The sequence below is a fragment of the Gossypium hirsutum genome, chromosome D05, assembly GCF_007990345.1.
Source record: "Gossypium hirsutum isolate 1008001.06 chromosome D05, Gossypium_hirsutum_v2.1, whole genome shotgun sequence".
Taxonomy (NCBI): domain Eukaryota; kingdom Viridiplantae; phylum Streptophyta; class Magnoliopsida; order Malvales; family Malvaceae; genus Gossypium; species Gossypium hirsutum.
Genome location: NC_053441.1, coordinates 24,996,638 through 25,011,472, shown reverse-complemented (window position 1 = coordinate 25,011,472; position 14,835 = coordinate 24,996,638). Strand labels below are relative to the sequence as shown.

The 14,835-nt window shown below is 35.5% G+C and overlaps 1 protein-coding gene across 1 annotated transcript; it reads right to left on the bottom strand.

The window, feature by feature from the left end:
- Nucleotides 1–1,781: 1,781 nt before the first annotated feature.
- LOC121217884 (auxin-responsive protein SAUR50) lies at nt 1,782–2,540 on the bottom strand. Its single transcript, XM_041094439.1, has one exon. The coding sequence runs from the start codon at nt 2,422–2,424 to the stop codon at nt 2,110–2,112; it is 315 nt and encodes a 104-aa protein (XP_040950373.1). The 5' UTR covers nt 2,425–2,540; the 3' UTR covers nt 1,782–2,109.
- Nucleotides 2,541–14,835: the final 12,295 nt, after the last annotated feature.

Here is a 14,835-nt window from a genome sequence, read left to right as displayed (position 1 = left end):
TCGAGTTAAAAAATTTTGAGTCAAGTTGAATTAAGTTAACGAATCCTATTATTTATACTCAATGTTACGTTTATACGGGCCAATTATTTAATTAGTAGACGAAGTACAAGATTATTTATAATGATTTTGCCTTTTAACTTAATAGGTAAACATTTAACAAAACTTTTAACTTTAGAAAATGTAAATATTTATTAAAACGACGTAGTTTTAATTTTTCTTATTTGAATTTTCATATTACTCAAATTGTGTAATTCATATATTCAAGTTAAACCGAAAATTTTAATTTTTTATTTAAAGTTATCCGAATAATTGGATTAACTCAAACTATTTAATTCAAAATGTTAATTAATTTTTGGAATAAAATCAGTTGCAAAAATAAAACCTATTGTCTCCTAAAAGCAAAAGCTATATATAATAAACATCAAGGACAGTAGAGTTGTATAATTTCAACGCCCGTATCCATTCCTTTATATAAAAGAAATCCCAAATCGGTTAAACTTATTGTCTCACATTTATATAAAGCATTTAAAGTTTTAAACTAACACCCAATCTATCCATCTTTCTTTCGAATGACTCTTAGAATTTTATACCTAAGAAATATGGCATTTTTGGTTGATGGAATGCGCCCACTCAAATGACTTGGATTTTTTAATGTTTTAGACCCTAGTTGATGGACCACTAGATGAAGGCAGTTTGATAACGGTTCACGATTTTGGAAGAAATAAAACCATGTGCTTCTTCTTATGCAATTTATCGGCCCCAATTTGAATTAAATTTCAATTTCTGTCAAAGCAGAGGGACTAATAAAATATTTTAACCTTTTAGAAAGGAGAGACGAGAGTACGAGTGTACGAGTAGGATCTGCGTAAAGTTTCTTAATATCATCCCATCAATGGCGGGCTCAGTGCCCCCAGTGTTGAAGATCTGTTAACGTGTTATTTGTAGATCATGGGGTAAGCTGGTTTGCAATCTGAGCCGTCCAATTTGTGGGTCATCACATGACTTCACTGTACCCATTAACGATCATCGTACCTGATTTCTTCCTTTTGTGGGTCTCCATCACATGCCAATCCTTGATGGGATGTTGATTGATCAATATGGTTTTAAACTTTCTTTCGAGTTTCAAAGAAGAAAATTCTTTGCAAAAAAACAAAAAAAAACTTAAATACGTTTTTTTTCTCTCAATGAAAATTATTATAATTTTAGTTTTTTTTAAATCATTCCATTCTTAAAACTAATCATGATTTAACCATTAAATACGAGGATTACAACGAGAATTACGAGGATAAAAAAATAAAAATGAATTACAACTATGTTATTCCAATTTGAATGCAAAAATTTTGACAAAATTATTGGATAATCATTATGACAATTTCTCCTGCTTATATTATATGCGTATTCGTATATTTCCGCGTATTTTTGTCTTTCAGACAACCAATGTGTTTTTTTTTTGGGGGGGGTTTGCAAAGTTTGTTTTTCAAGAACCTTCTTTCCTCAGTTTTCTTTTATTATTATTTTTTTAACACAGAAAATAATTATTTGATGAGTTTGGGTTCATCTCCGGCAAAACATTCCAATGAGTTGTATGGTAGATAACGTTTTTAACGGCATTAACTGTTGAGTTAACCAGAAAAATAAACTGAAAGGTAAGAGACAATGGGACAAAAAAGGCAGAAAAACGGGTGAGCGTGTGCCTAACCTGCGACTTAGTGCCGGCCGAGGCGAGGCGTGCATTGCAAAACACATATATAATATAATGCCAGAGAGAAAAAAAGGGTAAATAAAATAAAAATGGAGAGCCAACAGGCAACCCCAAAATCCTTCACATTAGTTCTCTCTCACTGGGTTACATTGCTATTTGTTGATTTACAACCCAAACACCTCAGTGAGGAAAATTTTCATACTTTGTCTTTCTCAGCTTTACAAATCTAAAACCCAGATATAAACTAAATAATAATATATTCATGGGTTTTTTCGGGTCCGAGAGGGGAAAAAAAGGGAGAAAGATCTAATCAGAGAAGCAATCAAAGCAGCTTGCTCATAATCATCTTCTCCAGAAAAAACTATTAACCGGGCCTTATCTTGTTCAACAATGGTAGCCTTTCCTGTTCATCTGAGCATGGAAGTTAGAGACTGAAAAACATGTTCTTGGCAAGGAATTGTGAGGCCATTGTCGTGATTGAAACCAAACTCTTCTTCAGCTTGATGAAGCAAGGACTGAAACTCGGGTCGGGTCAAGAAAGAGATGGGAACGATGTGTCTGGTTCTGTTTTCACCAACATACACAACGAAATGACCTTTGGGAACATCCAAAGGGAGGCCTTGTTCGTCGTAGCTTTGTTTCTTTCCCAAGCTGGAGCATCTCTTCAGGATTTGCTTGATCACTGCTGTTTGTGGCAGTTTGTTTGATTTCCTGATTGCCATTTTCTTTTCTTACTAAACTGTAAAGAGAGGAACACTAAAATATTGTGGGCCGGGAGTAAATGGAGAGAAAAGAGCTAAGAGAGAAAGGTTTAGAGAAGAAAGGAGAGTAAAGGGGGGGTATATATGGTGGGAGCTAATGGGTGTGTAAAGAGAGAAACAAAGGCATGTGGGGGTTGTAGGGACAAGAACATAACCATGAGTGTTTTTTGGGGGGGTCTTTGAGAGCTTATAGGACATGCCTGGAGGAAACCCCATTGGTATTACACCCCCCTTGTTGCGCTCCCTATGGACATCATGGTCCCTCTTTCTCTCTCTCGGATTTAAGAAACGCGTTTATTCATGTATTTGTTGATTTAGCAAATAATATTATAATCACTTATAATGATAAACAATATTACACTCTCTAGAAAAAGAAAGACACTTTAATTTTTAAAAAATATATATATTATTATAAATAATTATGATATAAGTGGAAGATAAACATAATTGAAATTGCAAAATAATATCCTGACTTCAACCAAAAAACTAGTGTAATTTAGTACTTGTGAGAGAGGTAGGCCGGCCCCTTCAATTCCCTATATTTCTATTCTTCCACTTACTTTTCAACGCTTTCCTGGATTCATATCCTTTGCCTTGGGAGAAAAAAATGGACATCTGCAGTAAAAAAATAATTAATTTCTTGCTATTTGTTAAGTGGTTTGGGACGCTTATTTTCAAGCTTAAAAGTTTCAATGAGGGGAAGTTAACCCTGTCCAATTAAAACACACTTGCCTGTAGTTTAAGTGAAGAGATCATTCATACTAATAGCATACAGGGGAACACCATAAATTTTAATGAAACACCCCATGGCCGAACAAGGGGAAGCGATGCCTTGCTGACTATAAATTTTAATGAAAGGAAACATTGTAAACAAATGAACAAACATACGCATGCAGGGGGACGACATGGGTGAAACTCCCAAGGCCAATTCTTCCCCCCTTTTGGTTACTGATTGGTTTATATTTTGCACAAGTGTGAATATTAGGTGTACTGATGGCTTATCACACCACTTGGGCACCCCTCCCCCTTTTTCTTAATTTTTGAGCTTCTTCTGAGAATCCCATTGACAGATGAAACAGCAGCGATTCACATGCATGTACGTGCTTGCTATAGTTGCATATGTTTTTTTGCAGGCTTTTGATAGCCTTTATCGATTCAAATCATTTCATTGAGAAGCCTTGAATTATATGGTTTTTGTCTCATCTGCAAACATTATCCCTGAATATTTTGACAGTGAAAGGAGCTTTCAGGGTTTCACAGCATTTCAATATTTCTCTGTTTACAGGTTATGCCGTTTCATATTACAATGAAATCCTACAAGTTCTTCTTCTTGTATGCAGAAATGCAAAACTTTCTTGTTTTAGTTACAATATTACGCCACATCCAGTACCCCTATATGTAAATTGCAACCATAGGATTTCTTCTATTGTTTAAACTTGGCAGATGAATAAATAAATAAATGTTAGGGAGCTAATTCCGTAGGCATTAATTGGGTGGCATATTTCCTACCAGTTGCCTGCCATACCTCACTGGTATAAAGTATAAACCACCTTACAAGAAAATTGGAGAGAATGGGAGAAATCATAAATAATTGGATTTTTTTCTTACAAATTTAATGTTTTCAATTATTTGAACCAATATAGTATCAAAACTCTCAAATTTTAGTCCAATTCAACTTTTTAGATTTTTATACCATCTTTGGTAAATTTATTAGGGTAAATATCAAATTTATACATAAACTTTGTTTCAACGTGCAATTTGATACATGAATTTTGATTTTATGTAATTATACATATGGAACTTGAATTATGGCTCATATGTATATAAAGAATTTTGATAGTGATTCAGTTATACACATTAAATAAATACATATATTTATTTTAATACCGGATTAATACAATAGTTTATGTATATGATATATCAACATAAAATTGTACTAATTTAATAATATTACTAATGATTTTTAAAAATTAAATCAAATTAATGGGAAAAAACCCATGATTGTTTCAACTATAAGTCCTATAGCACATGTGACTGATTGATTTAATTTGATTATGGAAAGCACATATTTTAATTTTCTCTGGTTGAAGATCTCTTTTGTGTGCATGGAGTTTTTGGCAGGATGGACATATATAGTCATAATTAGAAATAAATGAAAGTAGGACCACTTGTCTCTCTTTTAAATGTAGGGTACCCCATGTTCTAAGGTGCAGAAAGAGAGCCAGGGTCGGTCTTCATTAACTTCTATCAAATTAATCCCTGTTCTTCTTAATCCTTTGCTACGGCTACGTACGTTTTGGCCAATTGCTTTGTACCCTATCTATGAACTCCCTAATCACATTTATTGTATGTGTATTAATTACTTCGTTGATGTAGACTTATTTATCCAAGTTGAATTTTTCGAGACATCAAAATTATTTATTATATGAATTAGACTCGATTTTTATATTTAAAGCTTAAACTTAAATCGCTTCATCGATTTTTAAGTTTATAATATGTTTTTTTTATGTTATGTGATTTATATTTTATAAAATTTAATTATATTATGTTGCGGAAAGGATCGATTCGAGAACTCCGATATGACTACAAGTAAATTGACCGGAACGAAAAATAAAGTGAACACAAGGATTTACGTGGTTCGGCTTTAATGCCTACGTCCACGGGCAGAGGCGAAAAGAAATTTCACTATAACAAGATGAAGATTACAAGTGTTTTACACTCAAGACACAACCCGAGAACCTCACAACTCTCAACCCCTATAGAAAACCCGAAAGCTAAAATCCTAGCTTTCAAAGAACAAGCTTTGCTCTCTCTTGGTTTGGGATGATAAATATGGCTAATGAACCTCTCTATTTATAAGAGAGTTCAAGGACATAATTGTCCAAAACTTTGGCAAAGATTTGTGGTTGAAAATGGACACCAACAACCATCCACTAATCCACTACCACCAACAACCCACTACCAACAACAACAATCCACTACCAATTTTAAGCCATTTCTTAACAAATCTCCACCTTGGCTTGAAATTTACCAAGCTGAACATCATAGTGAATTCCTCGAACTGGATCACCTCTTCCAAACGCCTCTCTGGCGCTAATCAATCCCGAATACCTATCAAGTCCAAGCAATGCTTGAACTTATATGCAGGGATCACCTTAGTTAACATATCTGCAGGATTCTTCTCGGTAGCAACCTTGCTGATAACAATGTCACCTTGCGTAACATGTTCCCGAACAAAATGATATCTGACATCAATGTGTTTGGTCCGTTCATGAAACATCTGATTTTTAGTCAGATGTATGGCACTCTGGCTATCGCAAAATACAACAGTGAAATCCTGTTGTAAACCCAAACTGCTTACTAGACCTTTCATCCACAATGCTTCTTTCACTGCTTCTGCTAACGCCATATATTCCGCCTCAGTCGTAGATAAGGCTACGGTAGACTGTAACACAGCTTTCCAACTAATGGCTCCTCCAGAATAAGTGAAAACATAACCCGTCAGAGATCTTCTTTTGTCCAGATCTCCAGCATAATCAGAGTCCACATAGCCCGTGACACTGCTAGTGCAGTCACTCTGATCATATACCAAGCATAAATCTGCAGAACCTCTCAAGTACCTGAGAATCCATTTCACGGCCTGCCAGTGTTCCTTGCCAGGACAACTCATGTATCTGCTGACCACACTAACTGCATGTGAAATGTCTGGACGAGTGCAAACCATTGCATACATCACGCTTCCAACTGCACTCGAGTATGGAATGTGAGACATTTGCTGCTTTTCTTCATCAGATTGTGGTGACAACTCTGCAGAGAGTTTGAAATGTGGTGCCAACGGAGTACTCACAGTTTTCGCTTTATCCATGCCGAAGCGTTGAAGAACCTTTTCAATGTAGTTCTTCTGCGACACACGAAGCTTGCCCGCCTTGCGATCTCTGTGAATATCCATGCCCAAAATTTTCTTGGCAGCACCCAGATCCTTCATCTCGAACTCACCACTCAACTGCGACTTTAACTTGTTGATTTCCGACATGTTTTTGGAAGCAATTAACATGTCATCAACATACAGCAACAAATAAATGTGCGAACCATCTGAGAGCTTCCGATGATAGACACAAGCATCATAGTCACATCTTGTGTAACCATGCTGAATCATGAAGCTATCAAACCGCTTGTACCACTGCCTTGGGGATTGTTTCAATCCATATAAAGACTTCTTTAATAGACAGACATGGTCTTCTTTACCAGGAACTGTAAAACCCTCTGGTTGACGCATGTAGATTGTTTCCTCGAGCTCACCATGCAAGAACGCCGTTTTTACGTCAAGCTGCTCAAGTTCTAGATCAGACTTGGCCACCATGGCAAGTAATACACGAATGGAAGAATGCTTTACGACTGGGGAGAAAACTTCATTGTAGTCAATCCCCTCTTTCTGAGTGAAGCCTTTAGCAACCAATCGTGCCTTGAATCTAGTTGCTTCAACCCCTAGGATGCCTTCCTTTTTCTTGAAGACCCATTTGCAACCAACTATCTTCTGGTTACTTGGCGGCTTAACCAACTCCCAAGTATGGTTCTTGTGAAGAGATTCTATCTCCTCACTCATAGCAATTGCCCACTGTGCCGACTCATCACACGTGACAGCCTCATTATAACTGGAAGGTTCTATACCAATGGACTCCGCCACACTGAGCGCGAAAGACACCAGATTAGCGTAACGCGGATTTGGTTTGATTTGTCTCTTCGTTCTTCCAGTGGCAATGCTATATGGTTTTTCTTGAGGTGACTCATCTTCATCGGAATCTTGCACCTCAACTTGATCATCCTGGACTGAAGTACCTTCCGTAGGAATTGGAGCGTCCACCTGACACTCCACCTGCTTCTCAACACCGTGATCTCCCATTCTATCTGACTCCTCCTTTTCCCGGGAATTTGTGGTGGATCGAAGCATGGATGACTCATCAAAAGTCACATCTCTGCTGATGATGAACTTGGACGAAACCGGATCAGGACACCACAACCTGTATCCTTTCACCCCTTGGCCGTATCCAAGAAATATGCATTTCTTCGCCCTCGGTTTGAGTTTTCCCTCATTTACATGAGCATACGCAGGGCAGCCAAACACTCTTAAACCAGAGTAATCAGCAGGAGAACCAGACCATACTTCCTCAGGAGTCTTCAGCTCAATAGCTGTTGACGGAGATCTGTTAACCAAATAACAAGCAGTATTAACAGCTTCAGCCCAAAATTCTTCACCGAGCCCAGCATTTGATCGCATGCAACGAGCTCGCTCCAAGAGAGTTCTATTCATGCGTTCTGCAACTCCATTTTGTTGTGGTGTTCGACGAACAGTGCGGTGTCTCACTATTCCTTCATTTTTGCAGAACTCATTGAATTCACCTGAGCAAAACTCCAAGCCATTATCCGTCCGGAATCGCTTGATCTTCTTTCCTGTTTGATTTTCGATCAAAGCTTTAAATTGCTTGAAGTTGATGAGAACCTCATACTTGCTCTTCAGAAAATACACCCAAACCTTTCTCGAGTAATCATCGATAAAGGTAAGCAGATATCTGTAACCACCTTTAGAAATTGTCGGAGAAGGCCCCCAAAGGTCAGAATGGAAGTAATCCACTGTGCCTTTTGTCTTGTGAATCCCAGTGCTGAACTTTACCCGAGTCTGCTTACCGAAGACGCAGTGCTCACAGAAATTCAACTTTCCTGTACACTGCCCAGACAATAATCCTCGTTTGCTTAGCACCGATAAGCCTCTCTCGCTCATATGCCCGAGCCGCATATGCCATAACTTCGTGGTGTCAGAATCTAGATCATCTGATGATGACACTCCCGCAACACCTGTAACCGAGGAACCATCGAGGAAGTAAAGGCCCCGCTCCAAATTACCACGTATCACAGTCAAAGCACCCGAGAATACCTTGAGAACTCCACCTTCAGCAGAGTACCGAAAGCCTTTCTTGTCCAACGTACTCAAAGAGATCAAATTTTTCTTCATTTCTGGAATGTGCCGAACATCAGTTAGGGTTCTAACAATACCGTCAAACATCTTTATACGAACTGTGCCAATCCCCATGACTTGACATGCGTGGTCATTTCCCATTAGTACTGAACCAGAATGCTTCTCGTATGTTGAGAATGCATCTTTCGAAGTACTTATATGAAATGTAGCTCCCGTATCAAGAATCCATCTCCCACCAGCGTAAGAGTCGGATACTGCAAGAACGATCTCGGCATCACTTGAAGAATCTGCATCAGCTACATTCGCACGATCATTTTGTTGCTCCTGTGATTCTGATTTCTCCTTCCTTTTCGGACAATCTACCTTCATGTGCCCGTACTTCTTACAGTAGTAGCACTGTATTCTCTTCTTGGACTGCGATCTAGGATGGCTTTTACTTGAACTTCCACCCTTTGCCTTGGATCTTCCTCGAGCAACCAAGCCTTCGCCTTCATTGTTTTCGACCACCTTACCAGTGATTTTCTTCCTCAACTCACTGGAACTTAAGGCATTTTTCACCTCCTCTAGAGTCAGGTCATCACGACCGTACATCATTGTATCAACAAAATTCTCATACGAGGGAGGCAAAGAACACAAAACAATTATTGCTTGGTCCTCATCATCGATTTTGTTATCGATATTATTCAAATCCATGATAATGGAATTGAATTTATCCAGGTGCTGGGAAACAGGTGTACCTTCCTCCATCTTCAGGGCATAGAGTCTTTGCTTGAGGTAGAGCCGGTTCGTCAATGACTTCGTCATGTACTTGCTCTCTAACCGGAGCCACAAACCGGACGCGGTTTTCTCATCCGCTACTTCTCGTAGCACTTCATCTCCTAGACATAGCAGAATAGCACTATGTGCTCTTTCTAGCATGTCATCCTTTTGCTCTTCCGAAAGTGTGCTTGGTAATTTATCTTTACCAGACAATGCTTTTAGCAATCCTTGTTGAACCAGCACTGCCCGCATCTTGATGCGCCATAAACTGAAACTATTTTTCCCGGTAAATTTCTCGACATCATACTTAGTCGATGAAACACTTGTAGCCATAATTTGGAACCTTTGAATGAATGATAATATTTTCTTCCTGATGTGAAAGATCAGACAAAGCTGCAGTCACAGGGCAATTCAGAAAATATTATCACTCCTTCAACTACGCTCTGATACCAATTTGTTGCGGAAAGGATCGATTCGAGAACTCCGATATGACTACAAGTAAATTGACCGGAACGAAAAATAAAGTGAACACAAGGATTTACGTGGTTCGGCTTTAATGCCTACGTCCACGGGCAGAGGCGAAAAGAAATTTCACTATAACAAGATGAAGATTACAAGTGTTTTACACTCAAGACACAACCCGAGAACCTCACAACTCTCAACCCCTATAGAAAACCCGAAAGCTAAAATCCTAGCTTTCAAAGAACAAGCTTTGCTCTCTCTTGGTTTGGGATGATAAATATGGCTAATGAACCTCTCTATTTATAAGAGAGTTCAAGGACATAATTGTCCAAAACTTTGGCAAAGATTTGTGGTTGAAAATGGACACCAACAACCATCCACTAATCCACTACCACCAACAACCCACTACCAACAACAACAATCCACTACCAATTTTAAGCCATTTCTTAACATATTATATTATAATAATGTAAATATAAAAAATAATATATTAAGTTGTTTATATTTAGAAATTTAGTAAGAGAAATATATATAATGAGAATAAAAGATATATATTTATTAAATATTAAATAAAAATTATTTTAAAAAATAATATGGATGTATTTTAATGCTGTAAAAATTAGATAAATTGTTGAATCAACAATAATTAAATAAATATATAAAGAAATCATAAACTAGTTGAGCAAATTGAATTGCGGTTTTTTTGTCCTGGTTTTTAGTTTTCTACCAATAAATAGTGATTTGATTTATATCCGATTTTATACCATCGGTTCAATAATTGGTCAATTCATTCCTTTTCTTATTTTACTAACGGACATAAACAGATTTAGGTTAATTATTTACAAATATAGTAGAGCTTAGATAAAAATTAAGATTCATATTTTAAATAAGGCTAAACTTGAACAAATATTCATATTTACAAATATAGTTGAGCTTAGATAAAAATTAAGATTCATAAAGTTGCTACATGCACCTTTCGTTGGTGATCGAAATTAAGTTAAGGCCTAAGCCACTACAATATCAGATTTGAGTGAGCCAGGATTGCAGAGTATGACACGAATTCGACATTGCAAGCATGAAATTTATTTAGGGCGTAACCAGCTCGACAGATCAGGAATTTTGGATGAGACAATCAAATCGTAAAAATAAATGAAAAGGAGAATGCCCCATTTTACAGCTTAAGACCGTGAATCCGGACAGCCAAAGGACTTACGGACGTACCTCAAAAAAAAAAAAAAAACAGGGATCCAAGGGGGTGCGGCATGTACCGTGTAAGATGAAGGAAACAATAAATGAGATGTTTGAAATGATGGTCTACAATACAACTGTATTGCGCATCTGTTGTCGTTTTGAATGTGATTTTAGGGAACAACAGTTCATCGGGAGGGGTCCAAGCCAGCTTGGTGAATGACTGTGTGTATGGGTCAGGGGGGAGAGGCGACGTTGAGAATGAGAGACCCAGAAGTCAGATATTTCGATAGCTATTTATGAAACTTCTGGTAAAGTCAAGCTTATCTACCGTCGGTTAGATGGCAATGGCGCACGTTGTTGACATTGGCTGCGTTCTGTGTACGGTTGCTGGAGTTGGATGAAGCTACTGGGTTGCTTTATTGGGCCTTGGCATCTTTAGCCTAACAAGCTGCATCCTTGTAGGCTCGAAATTAGTTACGAGGGGTGAGCCCAAGATGAGTGGGAGTCCATCAGCGAATTGATGATGGTATGTTTATACAGTAATTGCAACAATGCCAGAAGCTTTATAGCAGCTTTTAAAACAAAGTGAAATCACAGGGGAAAAAAATCAACTTTACTACACAAAATAACTGGTTAAATGCAGTCCACACGGACCGAAAAACAAAATATCTAACATTTTAATATTATTTAAAAGGTTTTGTTTTCATCACCAAATTTTTTTTAATGGTTTTTCATTATTATTTGAGATGCTTAGTTATTATGATTTGATATTTGATATTTGATAGTTTTACTACTATCTAATTTTATTAAAATTTACATGCTTGTGAATGTTATTTATCATTGTGTTATCTAATGTTACTAATATTATTTAATAACTTTTAGAATATTATTTTATTCTCTCAATTATTTTCAAAATTAGTAGACTTTTATAAATTAAGTAAACTCTCATTTAATTAGAAATGTATTTTTTTAAATATATTATTTAGTAAATTTAGAAAATAAACCCATAAAATCAGGTGCGACTTACGTGACTTGGGAGCTAGTCTATATAAAAATAAGAGTTTGAAGAAATTTTTGAACTGACAAAAATAAATTTTATTTTTCATCATATTATTAAATTAACTTTAAAAATAATTATAATTTAATTTAGAATTATTAGTTGAAAAAGTCATAACTTTTTCCAAAGCTAGACCCACTTTCCTTTTCCATAGGCAATCAGCAGCACCATGGAATCCAAAACGGTAACCTTTGTTCCTAGGTAACAGCCACATCGTTCACCTCCCCTGATCCAACTTGAGGCCCCTCAAGAATCATTAAAAACTCAAAAACCATCACCATCTCAAAAGTAACCCATTGATCTCCGTACTCCCTTTCAAACCCCGTCACAGTTCTTTACGATGCCATCAGAGAACATCTCCACCATTTCATCCTCCTTCCCCCAACTGTCGTTCGCGCCGGTTGTTGTCCACCACATCCCTCGCAAAGTCCAGCACACACCCTTCCAAATAAGTACTCCTACCTCTCATCAACCCCTCTTGCTAGTATATATGCAACACCCCTAACCCGTATTCGTCGCCGAATTAAGGTTACGAGGCATTACTGAACATAGCACATTAAAACACAATTATTGAACATTCTTAGTCACTCAAGAACAATGTTACTTTTATTACTTTGACTGGTTTAACCATTCACAAATAGATTTAATTATAAAGTCATAACTTACCAATCAGCACTATTAAAAAATTATAATTACTTATTCAAACAACTTACATTTAAGCAATAGAACATATCCCAACTTAATGACACGAGTACTACTTATCAATTTAATCATATAATAAATCATGATATGACATATATATATATATACCTCAGTCGTTACTACGAAACACACAAATCTTCTGATCACATTTAATATTTAAAGACACAAGTATAATTCACATTATATCAAATTTGCATTTCTTACTTTAAATGCTAAATGCACTTAATGAACTATTCAAATTTAAATAAGGTTGCATTCCTATCAACTCAAACTAAATTAACTAATCTAGGTATATTCGAACATAATTATTTATTTATATAATCAACTAATATTAAACTTCTGTTTCCTTGTTTTAATCAAATATACCTTTACATCAATTAGAATATAACACCTGCTTATCAATATAACGTAAACATCGAATAAATCTCAAAGCCACCTATATACTTGAATTAAACAAATTTCAATACATTCCATTTACATATACGATATTTATGAACACCAATTCAGCACATATCATATTCGAAAACAATCTATGCACAAATCAAAAATTCATTAATCCAATTATCTCATATCATTTACCGCACATAAGTATTCAACATTACCATTATAAATATTTATCAAACGGATTGCTCATCTATTCTATGAAACATTATATTTAACATTATCCTAAATCTAAACCGAACACATATACAAATAATTCCTCACTTTAACTCTGAATGTTATAAACCATATGACCAACTTTACTTATCAAATATATATATACCAAAATCAAAATATGCATGATCTTCAATCCAATCCAAAACCGAATAAGGCAAGATAATTAAGCCATATTCGCATGGCTTTAATACATATTTACTTTCAAAATAAACAATTTCAAACTAGTCTTAGTCTATGCATGCTATAGTCTCAAAAAAAATTTCACCTTAAGATACCGTAATTAGCCGATAGTGTGATAAGCTTTACTGACGATTCCCGAGCTCGTAACAACCTCAAAATCTATAAGACAGAAATAAACAGACACAAACACATACAGTAAGCCATTGAGAGCTTAGTAAATCAATAGCATAGATAAAATTTAACTAAATAAATAAAAGAGCAATTAACTTATTTATAAAGATAATATACATCTGTTGGTTACACTTTTAATTTCATATACTTTTCTATTAATCTAAACATACCTTAATTCATTTATATATAAATATATAAGCCTTGATTATGGTAGCTTAGTTATCAACTAAGCCAATTTACATCTCTAAATAAACATGATAACTTATGATATTACAATCACTTATGATATTTCATTCCAAATAGACAACTTACCTTATTTCCATTCATTCATTTAACTAATACATACTTGCAAATGAAATTCATTCACATGTTCGACTGCATTTAATATTACATTGACAAGAACTTTCTGAACACATGTTTTGAATAAATTCACCGGCACATAGTCTGTTAGGCTTAAAGCCTGCTTCCGTACACCAGCAAAAAGCCTATTAGACGTAAAGTCTGAATATTTCACTGGCATTAAGCCTGCTACGCACAAGCCTAAGAATCTCAAATACAAAGATGATCTTTCGTATAGTTCTTTATAATTACATAAATATTACTCAATAACTGTATATCAGTAACATTGGATTATATTCGATTCTTCATAGTAAACTTACATTCGGACCACATAGGTATAACTCAAAAATATTACATTCAGCACAAGGGGTTTTGTAACCTATGCTCAAACTGCCCTATGTATATAAAATTCATACATTAATTTCCAACTTAGGAACTTGAATATATATATATACATGTTCGAACCACATGCATAAAAATATAAGTGATTCATAATATTAATTTTAATTCAAGAACTTGTATTATACTTTTGAACCATATATTTATAACTCATAACTTTAAATTCAACCCAAGGAATAAGCCTTACATTCGATTTACATATCTATGTATATATATATATATATATATATATTCTACTGTTGGTTTCATATCATTGAACTTAAAGCATATTTAGCTAACATACCTATAATTTGTATCATTAAAATCAACCTACCAACACCATCTCATATATTCGGCTATCAAATAGAAAACTAACAAAGTTTTATTCAAATTACATATTTTAAGTTTCAGCTTATCATTTATATTATAAATAAATATATATATTCAATTTAAATAACATTTAATTGCTAACTGACTTACTTTAGATATCGACGGACACGATCGA